Source organism: Salvelinus alpinus, chromosome 11, assembly GCF_045679555.1.
Source record: "Salvelinus alpinus chromosome 11, SLU_Salpinus.1, whole genome shotgun sequence".
Lineage (NCBI taxonomy): Eukaryota > Metazoa > Chordata > Actinopteri > Salmoniformes > Salmonidae > Salvelinus > Salvelinus alpinus.
The window spans coordinates 67,517,805-67,542,019 of NC_092096.1; the positions used below are offsets into that span (position 1 = coordinate 67,517,805).

The following is a 24,215-nucleotide window of genomic DNA, read 5'->3' on the forward strand; positions in this document are numbered from 1 at the left end:
GTAACCTGCTGATACAGGGGGACTTACAGTAACCTGCTGATACAGGGGGTCCTACAGTAACCTGCTGATACAAGGGGACCTACAGTAACCTGCAGATACAGGGGCTCCTACAGTAACTTGCTGATACAGTAACCTGCTGATACAAGGGGACCTACAGTAACCTGCTGATACAGGGGACCTACAGTAACCTGCTTATACAGCGGGTCCTACAGTAACTTGCTGATACAGTAACCTGCTGATACAGGGGACCTTCAGTAACCCGCTGATACAGGGGACCTACAGTAACCCACTGATACAAGGGGACCTACAGTAACCCGCTGATACAGGGGACCTACAGTAACCCGCTGATACAGGGGGACCTACAGTAACCCGCTGATACAGGGGGACCTACAGTAACCCGCTGATACAGGGGGACCTACAGTAACCCGCTGATACAGGGGGACCTACAGTAACCCGCTGATACAGGGGGACCTACAGTAACCCGCTGATACAAGGGGACCTACAGTAACCTGCTGATACAGTAACCTGCTGATACACGGGAACCTACAGTAACCTGCTGATACAGTAACCTGCTGATACAAGGGGACCTACAGCAACCTGCTGATACAGGGGACCTACAGTAACCTGCTGATACAGGGGGACCTACAGTAACCTGCTGATACAGGGGGTCCTACAGTAACCTGCTGATACAGGGGGTCCTACAGTAACTTGCTGATACAGTAACCTGCTGATACAAGGGGACCTACAGTAACCTGCTGATACAAGGGGACCTACAGTAACCTGCTGATACAGGGGACCTACAGTAACCTGCTGTTACAAGGGGACCTACAGTAACCTGCTTATACAGGGGGTCCTACAGTAAAGTGCTGATACAGTAACCTGCTGATACAAGGGGACCTACAGCAACCTGCTGATACAGGGGACCTACAGTAACCTGCTGATACAGGGGACCTACAGTAACCTGCTGATACAAGGGGACCTACAGTAACCTGCTGATACAAGGGGACCTACAGTAACCTGCTGATACAAGGGGACCTACAGTAACCTGCTGATACAAGGGTACCTACAGCAACCTGCTGATACAAGGGTACCTACAGCAACCTGCTGATACAGGGGACCTACAGCAACCTGCTGATACAGGGGACCTACAGTAACCTGCTGATACAGGGGACCTACAGTAACCTGCTGATACAAGGGGACCTACAGTAACCTGCTGATACAGGGGGTCCTACAGTAACCCGCTGATACAGGGGGTCCTACAGTAACCCGCTGATACACGGGGACCTACAGTAACCTGCTGATACAGGGGGACCTACAGTAACCTGCTGATACAGGGGGACCTACAGTAACCTGCTGATACAGGGGACCTACAGTAACCCGCTGATACAAGGGGACCTACAGTAACCCGCTGATACAAGGGGACCTACAGTAACCCGCTGATACAGGGGACCTAAAGTAACCCGCTGATACAGGGGGACCTACAGTAACCCGCTGATACAGGGGGACCTACAGTAACCTGCTGATACAGGGGGACCTACAGTAACCCGCTGATACAGGGGGACCTACAGTAACCCGCTGATACAGGGGGACCTACAGTAACCCGCTGATACAAGGGGACCTACAGTAACCTGCTGATACAGTAACCTGCTGATACACGGGGACCTACAGTAACCTGCTGATACAGGGGGACCTACAGTAACCTGCTGATACAGGGGGCCTACAGTAACCTGCTGATACAGGGGGTCCTACAGTAACCTGCTGATACAGTAACCTGCTGAAACAAGGGGACCTACAGCAACCTGCTGATACAGGGGGACCTACAGTAACCTGCTGATACAAGGGGACCTACAGTAACCTGCTTATACAGGGGGTCCTACAGTAAAGTGCTGATACAGTAACCTGCTGATACAAGGGGACCTACAGCAACCTGCTGATACAGGGGGACCTACAGTAACCTGCTGATACAGGGGGACCTACAGTAACCTGCTGATACAGGGGGACCTACAGTAACCTGCTGATACAGGGGGACCTACAGTAACCTGCTGATACAGGGGGACCTACAGTAACCTGCTGATACAGGGGAACCTACAGTAACCTCCTGATACAGGGGAACCTACAGTAACCTGCTGATACAGGGGGACCTACAGTAACCTGCTGATACAGGGGGTCCTACAGTAACCTGCTGATACAAGGGGACCTACAGTAACCTGCTGATACAGTAACCTGCTGATACAAGGGTACCTACAGCAACCTGCTGATACAGGGGACCTACAGCAACCTGCTGATACAGGGGACCTACAGTAACCTGCTGATACAGTAACCTGCTGATACAGGGGACCTTCAGTAACCTGCTGATACAGGGGACCTACAGTAACCCGCTGATACAAGGGGACCTACAGTAACCCGCTGATACAGGGGACCTACAGTAACCTGCTGATACAGGGGGACCTACAGTAACCTGCTGATACAGGGGGACCTACAGTAACCCACTGATACAGGGGGACCTACAGTAACCCGCTGATACAGGGGGACCTACAGTAACCCGCTGATACAAGGGGACCTACAGTAACCTGCTGATACAGTAACCTGCTGATACACGGGAACCTACAGTAACCTGCTGATACAGTAACCTGCTGATACAAGGGGACCTACAGCAACCTGCTGATACAGGGGACCTACAGTAACCTGCTTATACAGGGGGTCCTACAGTAAAGTGCTGATACAGTAACCTGCTGATACAGGGGACCTAAAGTAACCCGCTGATACAGGGGGACCTACAGTAACCTGCTGATACAGGGGACCTACAGTAACCCGCTGATACAAGGGGACCTACAGTAACCCGCTGATACAAGGGGACCTACAGTAACCCGCTGATACAGGGGACCTAAAGTAACCCGCTGATACAGGGGGACCTACAGTAACCTGCTGATACAGGGGGACCTACAGTAACCTGCTGATACAGGGGGACCTACAGTAACCCGCTGATACAGGGGGACCTACAGTAACCTGCTGATACAGGGGAACCTACAGTAACCTCCTGATACAGGGGAACCTACAGTAACCTGCTGATACAGGGGGACCTACAGTAACCTGCTGATACAGGGGGTCCTACAGTAACCTGCTGATACAAGGCGACCTACAGTAACCTGCTGATACAGTAACCTGCTGATACAAGGGTACCTACAGCAACCTGCTGATACAGGGGACCTACAGCAACCTGCTGATACAGGGGACCTACAGTAACCTGCTGATACAGTAACCTGCTGATACAGGGGACCTTCAGTAACCTGCTGATACAGGGGACCTTCAGTAACCTGCTGATACAGGGGACCTACAGTAACCCGCTGATACAAGGGGACCTACAGTAACCCGCTGATACAGGGGACCTACAGTAACCTGCTGATACAGGGGGACCTACAGTAACCTGCTGATACAGGGGGACCTACAGTAACCCACTGATACAGGGGGACCTACAGTAACCCGCTGATACAGGGGGACCTACAGTAACCCGCTGATACAAGGGGACCTACAGTAACCTGCTGATACAGTAACCTGCTGATACAAGGGGACCTACAGCAACCTGCTGATACAGGGGACCTACAGTAACCTGCTGATACAGGGGGACCTACAGTAACCTGCTGTTACAGGGGGTCCTACAGTAACCTGCTGATACAGGGGGTCCTACAGTAACTTGCTGATACAGTAACCTGCTGATACAAGGGGACCTACAGTAACCTGCTGATACAGGGGACCTACAGTAACCTGCTTATACAGGGGGTCCTACAGTAAAGTGCTGATACAGTAACCTGCTGATACAGGGGACCTACAGTAACCTGCTGATACAGGGGAAGCTACAGTAACCTGCTGATACAGGGGAAGCTACAGTAACCTGCTGATACAGGGGAACCTACAGTAACCTGCTGATACAAGGGGACCTACAGTAACCTGCTGATACAGTAACCTGCTGATACAAGGGTACCTACAGCAACCTGCTGATACAGGGGACCTACAGTAACCTGCTGATACAGGGGGACCTACAGTAACCTGCTGATACAGGGGGACCTACAGTAACCTGCTGATACAGGGGACCTACAGTAACCCGCTGATACAAGGGGACCTACAGTAACCCGCTGATACAAGGGGACCTACAGTAACCCGCTGATACAGGGGACCTAAAGTAACCCGCTGATACAGGGGGACCTACAGTAACCTGCTGATACAGGGGGACCTACAGTAACCTGCTGATACAGGGGGACCTACAGTAACCCGCTGATACAGGGGGACCTACAGTAACCCGCTGATACAGGGGGACCTACAGTAACCCGCTGATACAAGGGGACCTACAGTAACCTGCTGATACAGTAACCTGCTGATACACGGGGACCTACAGTAACCTGCTGATACAGTAACCTGCTGAAACAAGGGGACCTACAGCAACCTGCTGATACAGGGGGACCTACAGTAACCTGCTGATACAAGGGGACCTACAGTAACCTGCTTATACAGGGGGTCCTACAGTAAAGTGCTGATACAGTAACCTGCTGATACAAGGGGACCTACAGCAACCTGCTGATACAGGGGGACCTACAGTAACCTGCTGATACAGGGGAACCTACAGTAACCTGCTGATACAGGGGGACCTACAGTAACCTGCTGATACAGTAACCTGCTGAAACAAGGGGACCTACAGCAACCTGCTGATACAGGGGGACCTACAGTAACCTGCTGATACAGGGGGACCTACAGTAACCTGCTGATACAGGGGGACCTACAGTAACCTGCTGATACAGGGGAACCTACAGTAACCTCCTGATACAGGGGAACCTACAGTAACCTGCTGATACAGGGGGACCTACAGTAACCTGCTGATACAGGGGGTCCTACAGTAACCTGCTGATACAAGGGGACCTACAGTAACCTGCTGATACAGTAACCTGCTGATACAAGGGTACCTACAGCAACCTGCTGATACAGGGGACCTACAGCAACCTGCTGATACAGGGGACCTACAGTAACCTGCTGATACAGTAACCTGCTGATACAGGGGACCTTCAGTAACCTGCTGATACAGGGGACCTACAGTAACCCGCTGATACAAGGGGACCTACAGTAACCCGCTGATACAGGGGACCTACAGTAACCCACTGATACAGGGGGACCTACAGTAACCCACTGATACAGGGGGACCTACAGTAACCCGCTGATACAGGGGGACCTACAGTAACCCGCTGATACAGGGGGACCTACAGTAACCTGCTGATACACGGGGAACCTACAGTAACCTGCTGATACAGTAACCTGCTGATACAAGGGGACCTACAGCAACCTGCTGATACAGGGGACCTACAGTAACCTGCTGATACAGGGGGACCTACAGTAACCTGCTGTTACAGGGGGTCCTACAGTAACCTGCTGTTACAGGGGGTCCTACAGTAACTTGCTGATACAGTAACCTGCTGATACAAGGGGACCTACAGTAACCTGCTGATACAGGGGACCTACAGTAACCTGCTTATACAGGGGGTCCTACAGTAAAGTGCTGATACAGTAACCTGCTGATACAGGGGACCTACAGTAACCTGCTGATACAGGGGGCCTACAGTAACCTGCTGATACAGGGGAAGCTACAGTAACCTGCTGATACAGGGGAAGCTACAGTAACCTGCTGATACAAGGGGACCTACAGTAACCTGCTGATACAGTAACCTGCTGATACAAGGGTACCTACAGCAACCTGCTGATACAGGGGACCTACAGTAACCTGCTGATACAGGGGACCTACAGTAACCTGCTGATACAAGGGGACCTACAGTAACCTGCTGATACAAGGGGACCTACAGTAACCTGCTGATACAGGGGGACCTACAGTAACCTGCTGATACAGGGGGTCCTACAGTAACCTGCTGATACAGGGGGTCCTACAGTAACTTGCTGATACAGTAACCTGCTGATACAAGGGGACCTACAGTAACCTGCTGATACAAGGGGACCTACAGTAACCTGCTGATACAAGGGGACCTACAGTAACCTGCTGATACAAGGTGACCTACAGTAACCTGCTTATACAGGGGACCTACAGTAACCTGCTGATACAAGGGTACCTACAGCAACCTGCTGATACAAGGGTACCTACAGCAACCTGCTGATACAGGGGACCTACAGTAACCTGCTGATACAGGGGGACCTACAGTAACCTGCTGATACAGGGGACCTACAGTAACCTGCTGATACAGGGGACCTACAGTAACCCACTGATACAAGGGGACCTACAGTAACCCACTGATACAGGGGACCTACAGTAACCTGCTGATACAGGGGGACCTACAGTAACCCGCTGATACAGGGGGACCTACAGTAACCCGCTGATACAGGGGGACCTACAGTAACCCGCTGATACAAGGGGACCTACAGTAACCTGCTGATACAGTAACCTGCTGATACACGGGGACCTACAGTAACCTGCTGATACAGTAACCTGCTGATACAAGGGGACCTACAGTAACCTGCTGATACAGTAACCTGCTGATACACGGGGACCTACAGTAACCTGCTGATACAGTAACCTGCTGATACAAGGGGACCTACAGTAACCCACTGATACAGGGGACCTACAGTAACCTGCTGATACAGGGGGACCTACAGTAACCCGCTGATACAAGGGGACCTACAGTAACCCGCTGATACAAGGGGACCTACAGTAACCTGCTGATACAGTAACCCACTGATACAGGGGACCTACAGTAACCTGCTGATACAGGGGACCTACAGTAACCCGCTGATACAAGGGGACCTACAGTAACCCACTGATACAGGGGACCTACAGTAACCTGCTGATACAGGGGGACCTACAGTAACCCGCTGATACAGGGGGACCTACAGTAACCCGCTGATACAGGGGGACCTACAGTAACCCGCTGATACAAGGGGACCTACAGTAACCTGCTGATACAGTAACCTGCTGATACACGGGGACCTACAGTAACCTGCTGATACAGTAACCTGCTGATACAAGGGGACCTACAGCAACCTGCTGATACAGGGGACCTACAGTAACCTGCTGATACAGGGGGACCTACAGTAACCTGCTGATACAGGGGGTCCTACAGTATCTTGCTGATACAGTAACCTGCTGATACAAGGTGACCTACAGTAACCTGCTGATACAGGGGACCTACAGTAACCTGCTGATACAAGGGGACCTACAGTAACCTGCTTATACAGGGGGTCCTACAGTATCTTGCTGATACAGTAACCTGCTGATACAGGGGGACCTACAGTAACCTGCTGATACAGGGGGTCCTACAGTAACCTGCTGATACAGGGGGACCTACAGTAACCTGCTGATACAGGGGGACCTACAGTAACCTGCTGATACAGGGGGACCTACAGTAACCTGCTGATACAGGGGGACCTACAGTAACCTGCTGATACAGGGGGACCTACAGTAACATGCTGATACAGGGGACCTACAGTAACCTGCTGATACAGGGGACCTACAGTAACCTGCTGATACATGTGGCCCTACAGTAACCTGCTGATACAGGGGGACCTACAGTAACAGGGTCATTTCTCAGGTTACCTAAACACGCACTTCCATATGGGTTATGGTCTGACGCCTGCAACCTTGTGATATGGGCCACACCATCACCCAGTGCCAGGGACACCAAGACTAGACAGGACACAGACATCTTTAGAACTGTACCTCCCACTTACATTATTTAATTAATGTAAAAAAAAGTAAAATAAACATCTATATTATTAGCAAATAAAATACCTCAAACTAGGTTGAGTGCATTTTGCTATGGTCAGGGATCATTGAGTCGAACTATCTACCTTGTATCTTCCACGGTGGTCTTCCTACCTGCTCTTCCGTGTCTACTGTCTGGTAGCCAGGCACCAGCCGTTCCCTTTGTGGAAAAAAGCAGTATAAAAGGAAAATGAAGGGATGGAGATCAATCACAACCAGCAATAAAGTAAAATCCACATGGACATGCTTTGCAACACATTGCCTCTAGATGGTATTTTCCACTAAATATACACACAAAAGTATGTGGACGCCCCTTCAGAATTAGTAGATTCGGCCATTTCAGCTACACCTGCTGCTGATAGGTGTACAAAATTGAGCACACAACCATGCAATCTCCATAGACGAACATTGGTAGTAGAACGGCCTTAATGAAGAGCTCAGTGACATTCAATGTGGCACCGTCATAGGATGCCATCTTTCCAACAAGTCCGTTTGTCAAATTTCTGCCCTGCTAGAACTGCCCCGGTCAACAGTTAAGTACTGTTATTGCGAAATGGCAACATTGGAGCAACAACGGCTCATCTGCGAAGTGTGAGGCCACACAAGCTCACAGAACGGGACGTGCTGAAGCGTGTAAAAAAAATTGTCTAACTCACTATAGCGTTCCAAACTGCCTCGAAGCAACATCCGAAACAAGAACTGTTCGTCGGGAGCTTCACGAAATGGGTTTCCATAGCCAAGCAGCCGTACACGAGCCTAAGATCCCCCATGCTCAATGCCAAGCGTCGGCTGGAGTGGTGTAAAGCTCGCCGCCATTGGGACTCTGGAGCAGTGGAAACGCGTTCTCTGGAGTGATGAATCACGCTTCACCATCTGGCAGTCTGAAGGATGCATCAGAGTTTGGCAGATGTTAGGAGATGCTACCTGCCCCAATGCAAAGTGCCAACTGTAGAGTTTGGTAGAGGCTACGCCCCTTTGTGCAAGTGAAGGGAAATCTTAATGCTACAGCATACTATGACGTTCTAGATGATTCTGTGCTTCCAACTTTGTGGCAACAGTTGGGGAAGGCCCTAGCCTGTTTCAGCATGACGAAGTGAGGTCCATACAGAAATGGTTTGTCGAGATCGGTGTGGAATAACTTGACTGGCCTGCACAGAGCCCTGACTTCAACCCCCTTTGGGATGAATTGGAACGCTGATTTTGAGCCAGTTCTAATCGCCCTAACATCAATCCCTGACGTCATTAATGCTCTTGTTGCTGTCCCCACACAGCAATGTTCCAACCCCTAGTGGAAAGCCTTCCCAGAAGAGTGGAGGATGTTGTAGCTGCCAAGGGGAGAGGAGGGGACCAACGCCATAATAAATGCCCATGGTTTTGGAATGAGATTTTTTGAAGAGCAGGTGTCCACATACTGTTGGTCATGTAGTGTAATATGAGACATGTTGGAGAAGTTAACTCGAGGGTTGTGCTGAACACACAGGGTCCATCCACAGAGCTGCATTTCCCTTCAACGTATTTATTGATGTACTGAACATGAAAAAAGACAACGTATTCAAAAAACACAAAGAAAATAACATGTACATCCTTTTAAATACTCAAGATATATTCTATCCCGAAAAAATGCTGTGGAACCAAGTAATACTGTACAACTTCAAATAAATAATAATTCTTCACATTTAGAATTGAAATAAAGTGGGTGGGTGGGGGCTCATTTTGCCATGCCTAGATAACGGACCCGAGGGAGGCTCTGACTAAGTTATCCTCAATCAAGACCAGAGAGAGGCCCGGGGCATGAGTAAAATGGGGGCCCCCTCCCCCACAGCAGCAGTGTCACAGCTAATCTATAATCAAAGTTGAACTTGTACAAGTAACCAAAAAGAAAAGAAAAAAAGTCTAAGAAAAGCAGTTGGTAAATATATAATGTATATATATATATATATATATAATGCACAGCACACTGCTCGATAAGGAGACGCATGACTAGTAATGAGCTCAAGACAAAGCAGGATGCAGGTGCAGGACCAGCCTCTGTTCGAGAGAAGCAAGATGTTGTTCGGCAAATCTCTTGCAACCCTTTTTGATATGGTCATGGAACCGCTTCAAGTGAATAAAGCAATATACACCTTTTACGATTTTTTTAAAGACAGGTAATTATGCATTACGTATATATGAATGAAAAAAAAAAGTAAATCAGATAGCTAAAAACTGGTTTATATCCATTCTTTACCACATAAATATATATCTATAATGTTTATATATAAAACAAACTTAAATGTCTATAGTTTTCTTAATAGCAGAAGCAAGACCATCTAAAGACCAAATCACCAACAAATCTGACACTGTAATGCTAGTCCATAGGACAACAAATCAAGTATTTTAACTGAATGTGAACAACTTTCAAAGTCGAACTGAAAATCAAAATAAGGCAATCTCTCCCCAGAAAAATCTATAAATCACACTGTAGTCACTCAAATAAAAAAGCACTTTGCCATAAAGTCCCCCAAAAAATAAAAAAATATGCTAGCTAAATACTCAACATAAAAAAAATGACTTATTTACATAGCTCTAAACCCAGGAGTAATCTTCCCCCATCGTTCATTCAAACTACTTTACTTAAATCAGCTGCCTTCGTCAGCTGGTCCTCTCCCTCTTTCATACAAAGTAGGTAAAACCCTTATTTGTTTAATATAAAGACAAAATGAGTAAATTATATAGTAAGTACACCAAAAACCACCATGAGCTCTGTCTGAAGGGAATTCTTTAGGAAGAACTGATTTTTATCCCCCCCCCCCCTTTTTACCTTAAAGATATTTCCACTATAATTTCCCATGCACTTTTGCAAATAAACCTTTGTATTTTTTCTGTCTGCATTTCCAAATAAAAAGTGAATGGGAGTTGCTAGTTATAACAGCCAGGATGATAGGACAACCCACAGATAATTATACAAATGGAAAACCATCACTGCCATTGATTCTAGAATTGAAAGATAATACAAAGCTCTCAAAAAGTATCTTTTACATCAGAAATCTCTCCAGAAATGTCAACACACTGCAAACTTCCTGGTGTCATATGAAGATATTTCTCAAAGTATCCAAGTCAAAATATTTGTTCCAGGTCCAGTAAAAAGTTACTCCAAATTTGTCTTTTTATAAAAATAGATGCTTTTTAAACCCACATCAAAGAGGTTCTTAGCTCTTTGGCAAGGTACTGCTTTAATATATCTTTTTTTGTGTGTTTTTCCTCTCCATTAATTTTACAATAAGCAATATTATGCAGCCAACCAATAACTAACTCATATTACGATAAACATAATACTAACATTTTTTCTTTTTTTTTTTTTTTACTGAATAATCAAAAAATAAATACTTCGTTAACCACTTAAGACTCAAAAGCACCAAGGCAAATCAGGACACAGAAAAATACAAAAGAAAAATCACTACACAAAGCCTTACAAAACTTCCTGTTTTACAGCAGATGTGCAACAAAACAACAACAAAAAAAACCTTTAGTAACATTTTAAAAGGTCCAGCTTTAAAGACAGGCGTGAAAACCTGCAGTATTTTTTCTGGTTTAACGCAAAGTATTTTAAGAAGTTTCAAAGCCTAGCGATGAAGGAAAAGAAAGAAAAACCAATGTTGGACGCTAAGTATAGTTTCCCTTCGTAACACTGATTTACAAAGATGTTTTTACTAATGTAGAAAGTTTACGTTCGGTACGTTTCCATTTTAGGTTTTTCCATAGAGTTTTCTATAAACAATCCGAGATGGAGATTAGGCTTTGTGCGTTTTGTTGGTTTTGAACGAGACTTGCAGAACTCTGTCCCCGAGGCGATATCCGTTCAAGCTGGCGATGGCCATGGCTGCCTCGTCGTAGTTAGTCATGGTGACAAATCCGAACCCTTTGCACTTGTTTGTGTTGAAGTCCCGGATGACCTTGACGTTTGTGACGGCGCCAAACGGCCCAAACATCTGCCACAGAATACTTTCGTCTGCATCCGGAGCCAGGTTATAGACGAAGATGCACCAGCCGGTGCCCGCGTGCCCTGGGATGTTGATGCCAGCCAGGCTGGTCACCCCATCGATGGCCATGGGGGAAAACCGGCTGTAAAAAAAGACAAGCATGGGTCAATACAAAACCCAAACAGCAGACAAGCATCACTTTAGGTGGCGACAATATTTTTGTCATGAAATACAGTACTGCATTTGTGACTGTTCATTGAAATTAAATAGCTTTTAGGTTTATATAACTGCACAAAAACTGATGTTCACTTGACACAATCACTTGCCACTGCATGTTTATGACCACATTAAGGTCGAGCCAAAATCAAAACGTACCCCATTTAGGGATGACCATTTCAGTCAATTTTGCTGCCCGACTAACTGACCCTCATTAACCAGACAACAGTAAAATGACGCGACCGACAGAAAATACTATCAGAGACCTGTATATAAATGACAAGATGCTTATGTTTCCGACCCAAGGAGGAAGGCAGGTGGACAAGCTTAGGCCCAAAATAATAGAAACGCAAATGGGCTTATTTAGGACAGATTTTGGTGAGCATGAAACCTCTCGCTTCGCCCTCTCTGATACTATGCATGTATACGTGGACTGGACATTTTTCAAACAGCTTAATAGAAACCAGCAACAATAGCAAGCCTATCGTCTTGTTTGATAATAGGCTATATGTCAAAATGCAATTAGAGGAAAACCCAGTTCTAAAAACAGCACAACTTAACGCGAGTAATTCCATGTGACAGATGAAAATCTCAGTTATTAAAAAATAAAAATAACTTAGAAAGAGGAATCTAATACCAACAACTATGATAGGTTGCTAATATGACTAGGATTGTGCCTTTGGCTTCTGGAAAATGAAAGAATGTTGATCTGAAAACCAATAGAACAGGAGAGAAATGCTGGTTAAATGGCATGAGGAAGTCTTTATAAAAAAAAACATAATTGCCTCCATGTTTCTGTGGATGGACTTTCACTAGGCTACTTTGAAGCAAGGTATGACATGCCTTTATTTAAAGTAAATCGTTGAGGTTTCAAAACAATTACACTGCCTCAAGCTCCCAGTGCAAAGTGGTCAAGCAGTGGGTGATGCGCTGAGAGTCAACAATAGGCAGGCTATGGTTGCAACCCTATTCAGGTCGAATGGGAGGCGTCGTTTAATTACAAGTTGAGACTGGAAAAATAATAAAAAGCTCCTTTTAAAATCATGGCCATCAACGCTAACACTCGATTGCATCTAGAAATGGTTATTTGTTGTGCAATGACTGGGCTGACCAATGAATGGGCGCTTACAAAAGGCTTACAAAAGACTACTTGAAGATCAACTCTGGTGCTGTCTGACAGGTGGTAGACTATTCCTCTCCTAAAATAAAATAAAAGTCCCCTTTTCAGGTCCCTGTCTTTCAAAGATAATTCATAAAAATCCAAATAACTTCACAGATGTTCATTGTAAAGGGTTTAAACACTGTTTCCCATGCGTGTTCAATGGACCATAAACAATTAATGAACATGTACCTGTGGAACAGTCGTTAAGACACTAACAGCTTACAGACGGTAGGCAATTAAGGTCACAGTTATGAAAACTTAGGACACTAAAGAGGCCTTTCTACTGACTCTGAAAAACACCAAAAGAAAGATGCCCAGGGTCCCTGCTCATCTGTGTGAACGTGCCTTAGGCATGCTGCAAGGAGGCTTGAGGACTGCAGATGTGGCCAGGGAAATAAATAGCAATGTCCGTACTGTGAGACGCCTAAGACAACGCTACAGGGAGACAGGACGGACAGCTGATCATCCTCGCAGTGGCAGAGCACGTGTAACACCTGCACAGGATTGGTACATCCGAACACATCACACCTGCGGGACAGATACAGGATGGCAACAACTGTCCAAGTCACACCAGGAACACACAATCCCTCCATCAGTGCTCAGACTGTCCGCAATAGGCTGGACTGAGGGCTTGTAGACCTGTTGTAAGGCAGGTCCTCACCAGACATCACCGGCAACCCCAGTCGCCTATGGGCACAAACCCACCGTCGCTGGACCAGACAGGACTGGCAAAAGTGCTCTTCTCTGACGAGCCGTGGTTTTGTCTCACCAGGAGTGATGGTCGGATTTGCGTTCATCGTCGAAGGAATGAGCGTTACACCGTGGCCTGTACTCTGAAGCGGGATCGATTTGGAGGTGGAGGGTTCGTCATGGTGTGTCACAGCATCATCGGACTAAGCTTGTTGTCATTGCAGCCAACCTCAATATGTGCGTTACAGGGAAGAAATCCTCCTCCCTCATGTGGTACCCTACCTGCAGGCTCATCCTGACATGACCCTCCAGCATGACAACACCACCAGCCATACTGCTCGTTCTATGTGTGATTTCCTGCAAGACAGGACGGTCAGTGTTCTGCCATGGCCAGCGCAGAGCCCGGATCTCAATCCCATTGAGCACGTCTGGAACCTGTTGGCTCGAAGGGTGAGGACTAAGGCCATTCCCCCCAGAAATGTCCAGGAACTTGCAGGTGCCTTGGTGGAAGAGTGGGGTAACATCTCACAGCAATAACTGGTAAATCTGGTGCAGTCCACGACGAGGAGATGCACTGCAGTACTTAATGCAGCTGGTGGCCACACCAGATACTGACTTACTTTTGATTTTGACCGCCCCCTTTGTTCAGGGACACATTACTCCATTTCTGTTAGTCACATGTCTGTGGAACTCTCAGTTTGTCTCAGTTGTTGAATCTTATGTTCATTCAAATATTTACACGTTAAGTTTGCTGAAAATAAACGCAGTTGACAGTGAGAGGATGTTTCTTTTTTGCTGAGTTTATAATTAGGCTCTGTATGCTGTCTGACATATTCCTCTCAATTTAGGCTCTGTATGCTGTGCGCGTGATAGATAAAATGCATGACGATTAGCAAAAATATACACACCAATTTAACTTCACTAAATGATGCATATTAACCCAAAAGCAAATGTATTTTCGGTGACTAACCGATTAACCACCATAACCCTACTTTCTCATTGCCACGTGACCACCGTAGGAAAAACATGGGATACTTCCTAAATAGCACAGTGGAGGAATTTCCTGGAAAAACCAGGAGGGAAATCCCACCATATGAAATTAGATGTCAGGTTACAAAAAGACAATAATGAAGTCTCCTGAAAATCTCAGCTCGTAGGTAATCGTGGTTTGCAGTTTGAGAGAGAAAAAAATAAAATGTAAAAAAAGCAAAGTGCACAGGAGAGCATGAATTATTTCAGCAGTTGTCAGATGAGATGAGCTGCTTCAGTTGTCCTCTCTGGGAACATGCGTCATGACAGGTGTGCTCAGAGCATCACAGAACCAAGACACCAGCCCACGAGCAGTAAGAAATCACAAGTCTACCAGTGAAGGAAAGGAGAGCCTTCAGAAGGATGGAACTTCCAATCAGGCTTCAAGGAAGAAAGGGGGGGGGAAATGAAGCTGAAACAAAAAATGCCAGACCGGAGTCAAGTTCCTGAGAGGCGGCTGACACTGCCGTCTGTTGTTTAAAAACGGGACACGATTGTCAATAATGGATCATGGTAAGAGCGCGAGAGGCAGAGCGTGCGAGAGAGAGAAAGGCGGAATAAGAGAGGCAGAAAGAGTGCCCAGGGTTATAGGATCAGGTAGGCACTCACTGTCTGACATGTGACCCGTCACTGGCATCTCTCCTGCCAGCGTGAATCAGCCTCAGAACCCAGAAGCTTGTTCGCCCCTGACCCGCTCTCCTTCACACACACACACACACACACACACACACACACACACACACGATGCGCGGGTTGACCTGCAGTTCCCACGGTGATATCCGTGAGGCGGGTCGAATTGAGAGAAAATAACTTAGAAAAACATCACGTTCTTGTGCAATTTCTATCTATAGGCTACATTGAGGTTTTTCTTTCATTAGTGAAGTCTATCTGGTATTAGTGAGTGAGTCTGAGCTTTAGAGAATAACTGTACATGGGCCCAATAGCCTACACACCAAATACTTTTGGGAACGGGGAAGAAAAAGTTAATGTCCATCCACGGAGGTAAAAAAGGGCAATGTCAACGTTTAATTCAATAAGAGAAAGCTGTGGAATGGAGAGTTGAAAAGGAAGGAGAGTCAGAACAGTAATGTTTGGGAAAGATTTTAAGGGGTAGAAGAGGATGATGGCAGTGCCTATTTTATGTGTGTTGATTGTGAGGCGCTATACAAATTCGACAATCAAGATGGGGACTTCAAAATAGGCCTACGGCACCATAAGGGAACTCTAGCCTACTGTTCAGATGGGTTAAATGGAAACTGAAATCTAGACACTGAATGAAGGTCTATAAACTCACACAGCCTTAATATTAACTCCTGCAGAATTAAACATTTTAACCCAAATGTTTAGACTCGGGAACTGGAGTGGGAGAAATATGATTTCTTCATTCAATATTTTGAATGTGCAGTTCAATAACGTCTGTGTAGAGGTGCAATCTTTATCAGCATCATAAAAGCTGATAGTATTTTCCAACCACATAAAATATGTATCCAAGCCAAACTGAAATCTTATCAGAAACATGTTGGGTCGTTTCCAAAGCTTTCCATGACCTTAAAACAACCGGTCAAACTGATATAATTTGAAAATTTTGCACCAACATTTTTTAAATTTTTTTATTGCATTTTTGCCCCGGTCCCTAAACATCTTTGTTCCACGAAAGATGCAGCGATGACAGAACTTTACAGATGTAAACTAGATTGAAACATTCATTCTATCATTCTGGTGAGCAAGGGATTTATTTTAGTCTTACAGGGCAACATATGACAGAAGAGAAGCTGCATGTATCTAAATTATAGACAAGTAGACTAACAAATAGCTTACCAAAATACAGGAAGTTGTAAGCAGAAACATATCTAGAAATCAGGCCAACAAAATCCTGCATCCCCTGTCAAAATCATCCCGCCATCTGACTGTAGCCTACAGAGCATGTTCTATATTAAGAGGGTTAGGGTCGGGTGCAGCCCTCGGATTGTCACATCTAGTCGGGTGGTTGAGGAACCAACAGCTGACCCGCGCTCCACTAACACACACACACACACACACACACAACCTCCCCATAGCCCTCACACTGGTTTACACAAAACGCCAGAATATTTGACCGACAACCTCAAAATTCTAGTCAGTATAGGGTTCAGGGAACAGCTGAATACAGTCATGGGGAAATGATCTAGGCCTCACCTCGGATGGAAAACACCCAATGAGTCCCCCAAAAATGTCCTAATGCAAAACTGCAACTGTAATAGATGTATTACCTCTTGACTCCATATGCCATGTTGAGCAGATTGTCCAACCTGAAATAAAAGAGGAGTTCAGTTGAAGCAAATACAGCAGTCTGCAGAACATTGAAGTTCAACACATTCATAAAAAGATGACCCCCAAATGAGCATATGTTTTCAGAGATTTGTCTCTCATAATGGACTTGGCCAACGCGAGCTAAGCAATTTAACTCGTTGGGAATCCCCAGGGAAATTACATTCAAATTGCCTTGTTTACATTGTGTGGTATAGACGCACTAACGTTGATGTAAAGGACAAGTGCATTGCCATTATATGTCAACAAGAATAATGAAAAGAAATACAAAAGCCATTGTGCATTACAAGTGCACACAAAAAAGGCAAATAAAAAAAGTGAGTCACTAGGGAAGATGAGTATTGTTAAAGTCCCAGTGCAGTCAAATGTGATTTTCCTGTGTTTTATATACACACACAATTCCACACTATGATGGAATAATACTGTGGAAATTATCATAATGCCATTTTCGTGTTTGAAAAGACCGCCTGGATTCTCTGCCCGTTTTGGTGGGATGGAGTTTTGGCTTTGCATAGTGACCACCAATCACCATGCAGTAAATTAGCTAATAGACCAATAAGAGAGTTCCAAACCTCTACCAATAAGAACAAAATGTTCTCTTTTCTCATCCCCACTCAGTCCAAGCTAAAGGCTTTTTAAAAAATCACTTCAATTGAAAACAAAAATTACAGTAAGGTACTTAAATAATTACCCAGAAGTGGTTTGATATTGAGATTATTTTTTTTTTTTTAAGGCTGCATTGACCCTTCAATAAATATTCAGCTTTTATGATAGTTACATTTCTTACACCAAGACTGCCAAAAATGTGCTAAGACTGTCACCAACATTTCTTACACCAAGACTGCCAAAAATGTGAATTTGGACAGCTCAATAAGAAGTCATTCAGCAGCAATAGGAAGGGTGGCAATACAGAACATAAGCTAATTTGTTTGTTTTTTTGCCTCTTTTCCTTGGTGAGCAAGGGATTTATTTTAGTCTTACAGGGATGGGCACTTAAATAGTTAAGTGTTTTAATGACCAAAATACACAAATCCCTTAGACCCACATTCAACAAGATTAGATATTTGCAACAGGAGGAACACAAAGTAAAAATGTGAAGAGCGTAATTATTTTTGAATAACTCTGGGATGTTTTGATAGTAAGTAAAACAGAACGTTATAGAGTCATGTAGTCTAAAGTATTCCACTGTAAAGTGAGACAATTCAAATGAGGTTTTTAAAAAATGTTTCTCCCCTATGAGGAATAAATGGATTTCATGTCATTGTAGGTAGGCTATGACTTGGTTCTAATCATAAACGCAGTAGGTGGGTTTGTTTTTGGTGTACCCCTTTTACCTGAAGCGCTGTGCCTGCTGTGGTAGGTGGGTTTGTTTTTGGTGTACCCCTTTTACCTGAAGCGCTGTGCCTGCTGTGGTAGGTGGGTTTGTTTTTGGTGTACCCCTTTTACCTGAAGCGCTGTGCCTGCTGTGCGAGGGGTCCGGGGTACCTTCGATTGGGCGACTGGTACAGCTGAGAGAGCAGAGCCTGGCTTGTCTTCTGGCTGGGGTTGTTGGCGAACTTCACGGTGATGGGCTCTGTGGCGCCCGGTGGCTTCTGGCCATTCAGGCCCTTGATGGCTTCTTCGGCTTCGATTCGCCGGTCAAACCGGATAAAACCCACCCCTCTGGAGACACCTGGGAAACACAAACGTCATGTTTACACAGGTGGCAATATCGTGGAGCTCTGTGACTTGGTTAGCTACATGTCATATTACTAAGTAAGCCTAGTCTGAGCCAGAACTGCAGAAAAAGTGAGGCAGCTTGACGTACACAAGTACACCGCCTGTACAGGACGCTAGAGTGAAGACGCTAGTTGCCAGGACCGTGAATCAGAAACACTGCTAGTTTATTGCAAGGCAATGTCAACATACTTGGGAAAATAAAAAGCTGTATATAAAACAGACATTTGTGGTCAACCTGGGTCATCAAAAAATCAAGCCTACAACTGATATTAGAAAATGAAGTTATTTTTCAAAATCAGCACAACAAATCCCACATGGCAACGATATCATTTAGTCAATAAGCTAACTGAACCCATCCGCAGACAAAGAAGTATGAATAAGATTCCTTCTCCAAAACCCACTATAGGCACACATTCTTACACAAAAAAAATTATAATTGTATTGGCAACAAATTACATTTGGAAGCCTTGTCCCTAACCCTTGACTGAATATTATACATTTCTACAGCAGAGAGGTTGTGTTTATTAGTATTTCATAAGGAGCGTACAGATTCCATTTCCACATGGCAGTTTGGAAATGGAGGAGATTATAACATTTATATTATTTCTTGCCATGAAACAGACATTACAGCTACACCTTCAGGGGCAATACGGAGGGAGAGCGAGCCAGAATGAAAGAGCGAGGGGAGGGCAGAGAGCGAGGGCAGGGCAGAGAGCGAGCGGAGGGGAGGGCAGGGAGCGAGCGGAGGGCAGGGCAGGGAGCGAGAGGAGGGCAGGGCAGAGAGCGAGGGGAGGGCAGGGCAGAGAACGAGGGGAGGGGAGGGCAGGGCAGAGAGCGAGGGGAGGGCAGGGCAGAGAGCGAGGGGAGGGCAGGGCAGAGAACGAGGGGAGGGCAGGGCAGAGAGCGAGGGGAGGGCAGGGCAGAGAGCGAGGGGAGGGCAGGGCAGAGAGCGAGGGAAGGGCAGGGCAGAGAGCGAGGGGAGGGCAGGGCAGAGAGCGAGGGGAGGGCAGGGCAGAGAGCGAGGGGAGGGCAGAAGGAAGTTGTAGATAAAGAGGGAAGATGTACATACTATTAAATTACTACACTTCAATCTTTCTACTCTACAATCAATTTCATATTTCATCCAGCTATGTACATCTATGAAAAGCCACAGCAGTAAAATGGCATGTTGGGACACAGTGGTACCTCAAATTTATTCCTGAGGCCTGGCTGGGGGGGGTGGGGGGGGTACTGGGACAAAACACAAAGAGAGAGCGAGTGGGGACTTCCTACTCACCGGTCACTTGGTCCACCAGAATGCGTGAGGTAATGATTCGTCCATACTGAGAGAAGAGCTGCTCCAGTTCTTTCTGAGTCATGGTTTTTGGTAAGCCACTGACGTACAAATTTGCATCTCTAATGGAGGCTGAGCTTGGACGAGCGTAGGAAACCTAGAGCGGGAGCAATTACAAGAGACTGGTTAATTGTCCTCTTCAATACACCAACCACAGACTGGTGTATAGAAGAGGACACTAACCAATGACAGTTCACAGTGAAGAATACCACTAGTGCCCTTACTGAAACGGCGACGACAGCCCTGACACACTACCAGCAGTGGAGAAACGCGCAAAAATCCCCCCCCCCCGTGTTTATGTCTAACGAGTGGAGGGCCAATCAAAAGCAGTGAATTCAATGATCAACATCCAGTGCTCTGAATAAATTGTTGTTTATTTGAACAAAAAATAATAATAAATCTACTTCTGACACAGTTACGGGGAAATTCATATTCACGAGTCTCCATGACAGCTTCTGGAATGTTCCAAACCCAAGGCGGCGTGTGAACAGCGGGGAGGAAACAGAACCTGGGTGGGAGTGACACCAAGTGTTTTCTGTACTGATGAAAACATTTCAGGTTCCAGACCTTTTTGTAGACACTTAGTAGGCTTGTTTGATATAAAAAAGTATTGAAGGATAATATTTATAATAATAAGTGGGCGTTTGCGGGAGGTTGGTATTAGGGATGGGCACAAATATTCAAAAGGGATGTTAGTATTTGATCACTTGAATGAGTTTAGACCCATTTGGGGGAAAAAGAAAAGCTGATTAAATTGTATTATCCTTGTGACATCGTCACACACACACACAACTATAGTGTATTGAAAGCAGGTGGTTCCCGAGTTAATTAAGCAATTAACATCCCATAATGCTTAGAGTCATGTATTAAAATGCTGGGTGGGCCATTATTTTGACTACCATGGCTGTGCCCCCATAGGATGACAATGTCCCCAACCCACGAGTGGTAACTGAATGGTTTCCATGAGCATGAAAACCATGTAAATCACATGACCGTCTCAGGTCACCAGAACTCAACCCAATTGAACAAGTATGGAGTTATGGGAGTTTCTGGAGCGACGCCTGAGACAGCGTTTTCCCGCACCAACAAAAACACACCAAAATGAAGAAGGGTGTCACATCCCTCCAATAGACTTCCAGACTCAATCTATGCCAAGGTGATCTGAAGCAGTTCTGGCTCGTAGTTGCCCAACGCCCTATTAAGACACCTTGCCGTTTCCTTTACTTTGGCAGTTACCTGTATATGGTCCATTCAAGCCAGATCTCATACAGGTCTGTTGTGTATGTTGTGTAGGCTTAGTGTGTGTTGTTCACCTTCCATAGACAGGCTAGCTGGTTCTGACTTGGTTGGGTTGTGTATGTTGTGTAGGCTTAGTGTGTGTTGTTCACCTTCCATAGACAGGCTAGCTGGTTCTGACTTGGTTGGGTTGTGTATGTTGTGTAGGCTTAGTGTGTGTTGTTCACCTTCCATAGACAGGCTAGCTGGTTCTAACTTGGTTGTGTTGTGTATGTTGTGTAGGCTTAGTGTGTGTTGTTCACTTTCCATAGACAGGCTAGCTGGCTCTAACTTGGTTGGGTTGTGTAGGCTTAGTGTGTGTTATTCACCTTCCATAGACAGGCTAGCTGGCTCTAACTTGGTTGGGTTGTGTAGGCTTAGTGTGTGTTATTCACCTTCCATAGACAGGCTAGCTGGCTCTAACTTGGTTGGGTTGTGTAGGCTTAGTGTGTGTTGTTCACTTTCCATAGACAGGCTAGCTGGCTCTAACTTGGTTGGGTTGTGTAGGCTTAGTGTGTGTTATTCACCTTCCATAGACAGGCTAGCTGGCTCTAACTTGGTTGGGTTGTGTAGGCTTAGTGTGTGTTATTCACCTTCCATAGACAGGCTAGCTGGCTCTAACTTGGTTGGGTTGTGTAGGCTTAGTGTGTGTTATTCACCTTCCATAGACAGGCTAGCTGGCTCTAACTTGGTTGGGTTGGGTATGTTAGGGGTGAAGCCTCACTCTGTTCCAGAATCTGAAGGGGCGTAGGGCCTAGGGGGGCAGGGAGAGTCTGAAGGGGCGTAGGGCCTAGGGGGGGGGCAGAGATTCTGGAGGGGCGTAGGGCCTAGGGGGGCAGGGAGAGTCTGAAGGGGCGTAGGGCCTAGGGGGGGGGCAGAGATTCTGGAGGGGCGCCTGAAGAAAAGAGTTCCAGACAGTTGTAGAATATATATCAATTTGCATTGTCCTGGTGGCCCAAACGCCCTACTAAAAGACAGCATGTTGGGGTTTCCTTATTTATGGCAGTTGCCTGTACCATGACATATGACATTCTTACTTTAATAAAAACAAGTTGATTTTCTCTTTCATGTTGGTGTTTCACATGAAGAGATTTTACCATCATAGTGCATCGCTGCCATTCCCCCCCCCCCCCCCATAACTTCAAAAAAGCAATTATAGGCACGCACTCATCCAAGTTCTTCTGTACACAACCTGTAGGTGCGTTTCGCCTTAACACTGGGACCAACTGGTTAGCCAGAAGAACATACATATACATATAAAAATAGTTTAAAAAAAAAACACATCCGTGTAATAGAAAACGCAAGGGTACCAGATAGTCCACTAGACCTGAAGATCAATAGAATACACACCTCAACAGTCTTTTCATTTTCTGAGGATACCCTCCCCTTCTACACAGGGCACGTACACACAGAGTGAGAGTTTAAGCGTGGGGACAGTGTTGAGCAGTGTGGGTGGCTGCCTACAGGTCTGTGTGTGTCAGACCTGTGTATTATCTGGGGCCTTTTACCACGGCTGTATTTCATTAGGTGTCAAACTCGCTAAACGGTCCTCTACCAAGACCAGCTTCGCAATCTGGCCCGATGGATTTGATCAATAAAATTCACTCACTCCAATTAAACTCCAAACACACTACATTTGATGCCAATATAAAGTATATTCTACTGGCTCATGTTCTTTTGCACTTCTGAAAGAGCAGCTGGAGAATTTTGTGTGATATCTCTCTAGATATCTCTCTCACACACACTTTCGGTGGTTGTGGACAACCCTTCCAAATAGTGGATTCGGCTATTTCAGCCACACCCGTTACTGACCGATGTAAAAAAAAACAAAAAAATCCAGCACAGCCACGCAATCTCCATAGACAAACATTGGCAGTAGAATGGCCTTATTGAAGAGCTCAGTGACTTTCAACGTGGTACCGTCATAGGATACAACCTTTCCAACAAGTCAGTTGGTCAAATTTCTGCCCTGCTGGAGCTGCCCCGGTCAACTGTAAGTGCTGTTATTGTGAAGTAAAAACTGCCTCTGGAAGCAACATCAGCACAAGAACTGTTTGTCGGGAGCTTCATTTTATTTTAAAAAGGCAAGTCAGTTAAGAACAAATTCTTTTTTACAATGATGGTCTAGGAACAGTGGGTTAGTGGGAACTGCCTTGTTCAGGGGCAGAAGGACAGATGTTTACCTTGTCAGCTCAGGGATCTGACCTAGCAACCTTTTGGTTACTGGCCCAACGCTAACCACTAGGCTACCTGATGCTCGTTGCTGAATAGAAGCAAGTCCCCGCAGCAATGTTCCCAACATCTATTGGAAAGCCTTCCCAGCAGAGTAGAGGCTGTTATAGCAGCAATGTTCCCAACATCTATTGGAAAGCCTTCCCAGCAGAGTAGAGGCTGTTATAGCAGCAATGTTCCCAACATCTATTGGAAAGCCTTCCCAGCAGAGTAGAGGCTGTTATAGCAGCAATGTTCCCAACATCTATTGGAAAGCCTTCCCAGCAGTTGGACTAGTAACCGAAAGGTTGCAAGATCGAATCCCCGAGCCGACAAGGTACAAATCTGTCGTTCAGGGGCAGAACAAGGCAGTTAACCCACTGTTCCTAGGCTGTCATTGAAAATAAGAATTTGTCGACGGACTTGCCTAGTTAAATAAAAAAAATAAAAAAGGAAAGGCTATTTACTTAACATTCCTGTGTATATTTGAATAAACGTGCCCATTCCTATTTAAGAGGTCGGGGGGGGGGGGGTTTAGAGACGCAGAACACGTTTTCACAAGCAGCC

At 45.8% G+C, this 24,215-nt stretch overlaps 1 protein-coding gene across 9 annotated transcripts in view; it reads right to left on the reverse strand.

Annotated features, from left to right (window-relative positions):
• Positions 1-9,243: 9,243 nt before the first annotated feature.
• elavl2 (ELAV like neuron-specific RNA binding protein 2) overlaps positions 9,244-24,215 on the reverse strand; it is a 53,313-nt gene continuing 38,341 nt past the window's right edge. For 8 of the 9 annotated variants that reach the window (XM_071334059.1, XM_071334053.1, XM_071334057.1 and 5 more), the window contains 4 exons: positions 20,106-20,259; positions 18,557-18,782; positions 17,053-17,091; positions 9,244-11,848 (listed from right to left, as the gene is read on the reverse strand). In XM_071334059.1, coding sequence (XP_071190160.1) covers positions 11,518-11,848; positions 17,053-17,091; positions 18,557-18,782; positions 20,106-20,187 — 678 coding nt within the window. In that variant the 5' untranslated portion in view covers positions 20,188-20,259 and the 3' untranslated portion in view covers positions 9,244-11,517. The remainder of the gene's footprint in view (positions 11,849-17,052; positions 17,092-18,556; positions 18,783-20,105; positions 20,260-24,215) is intronic. The other variant, XM_071334055.1, reaches the window with a different exon arrangement.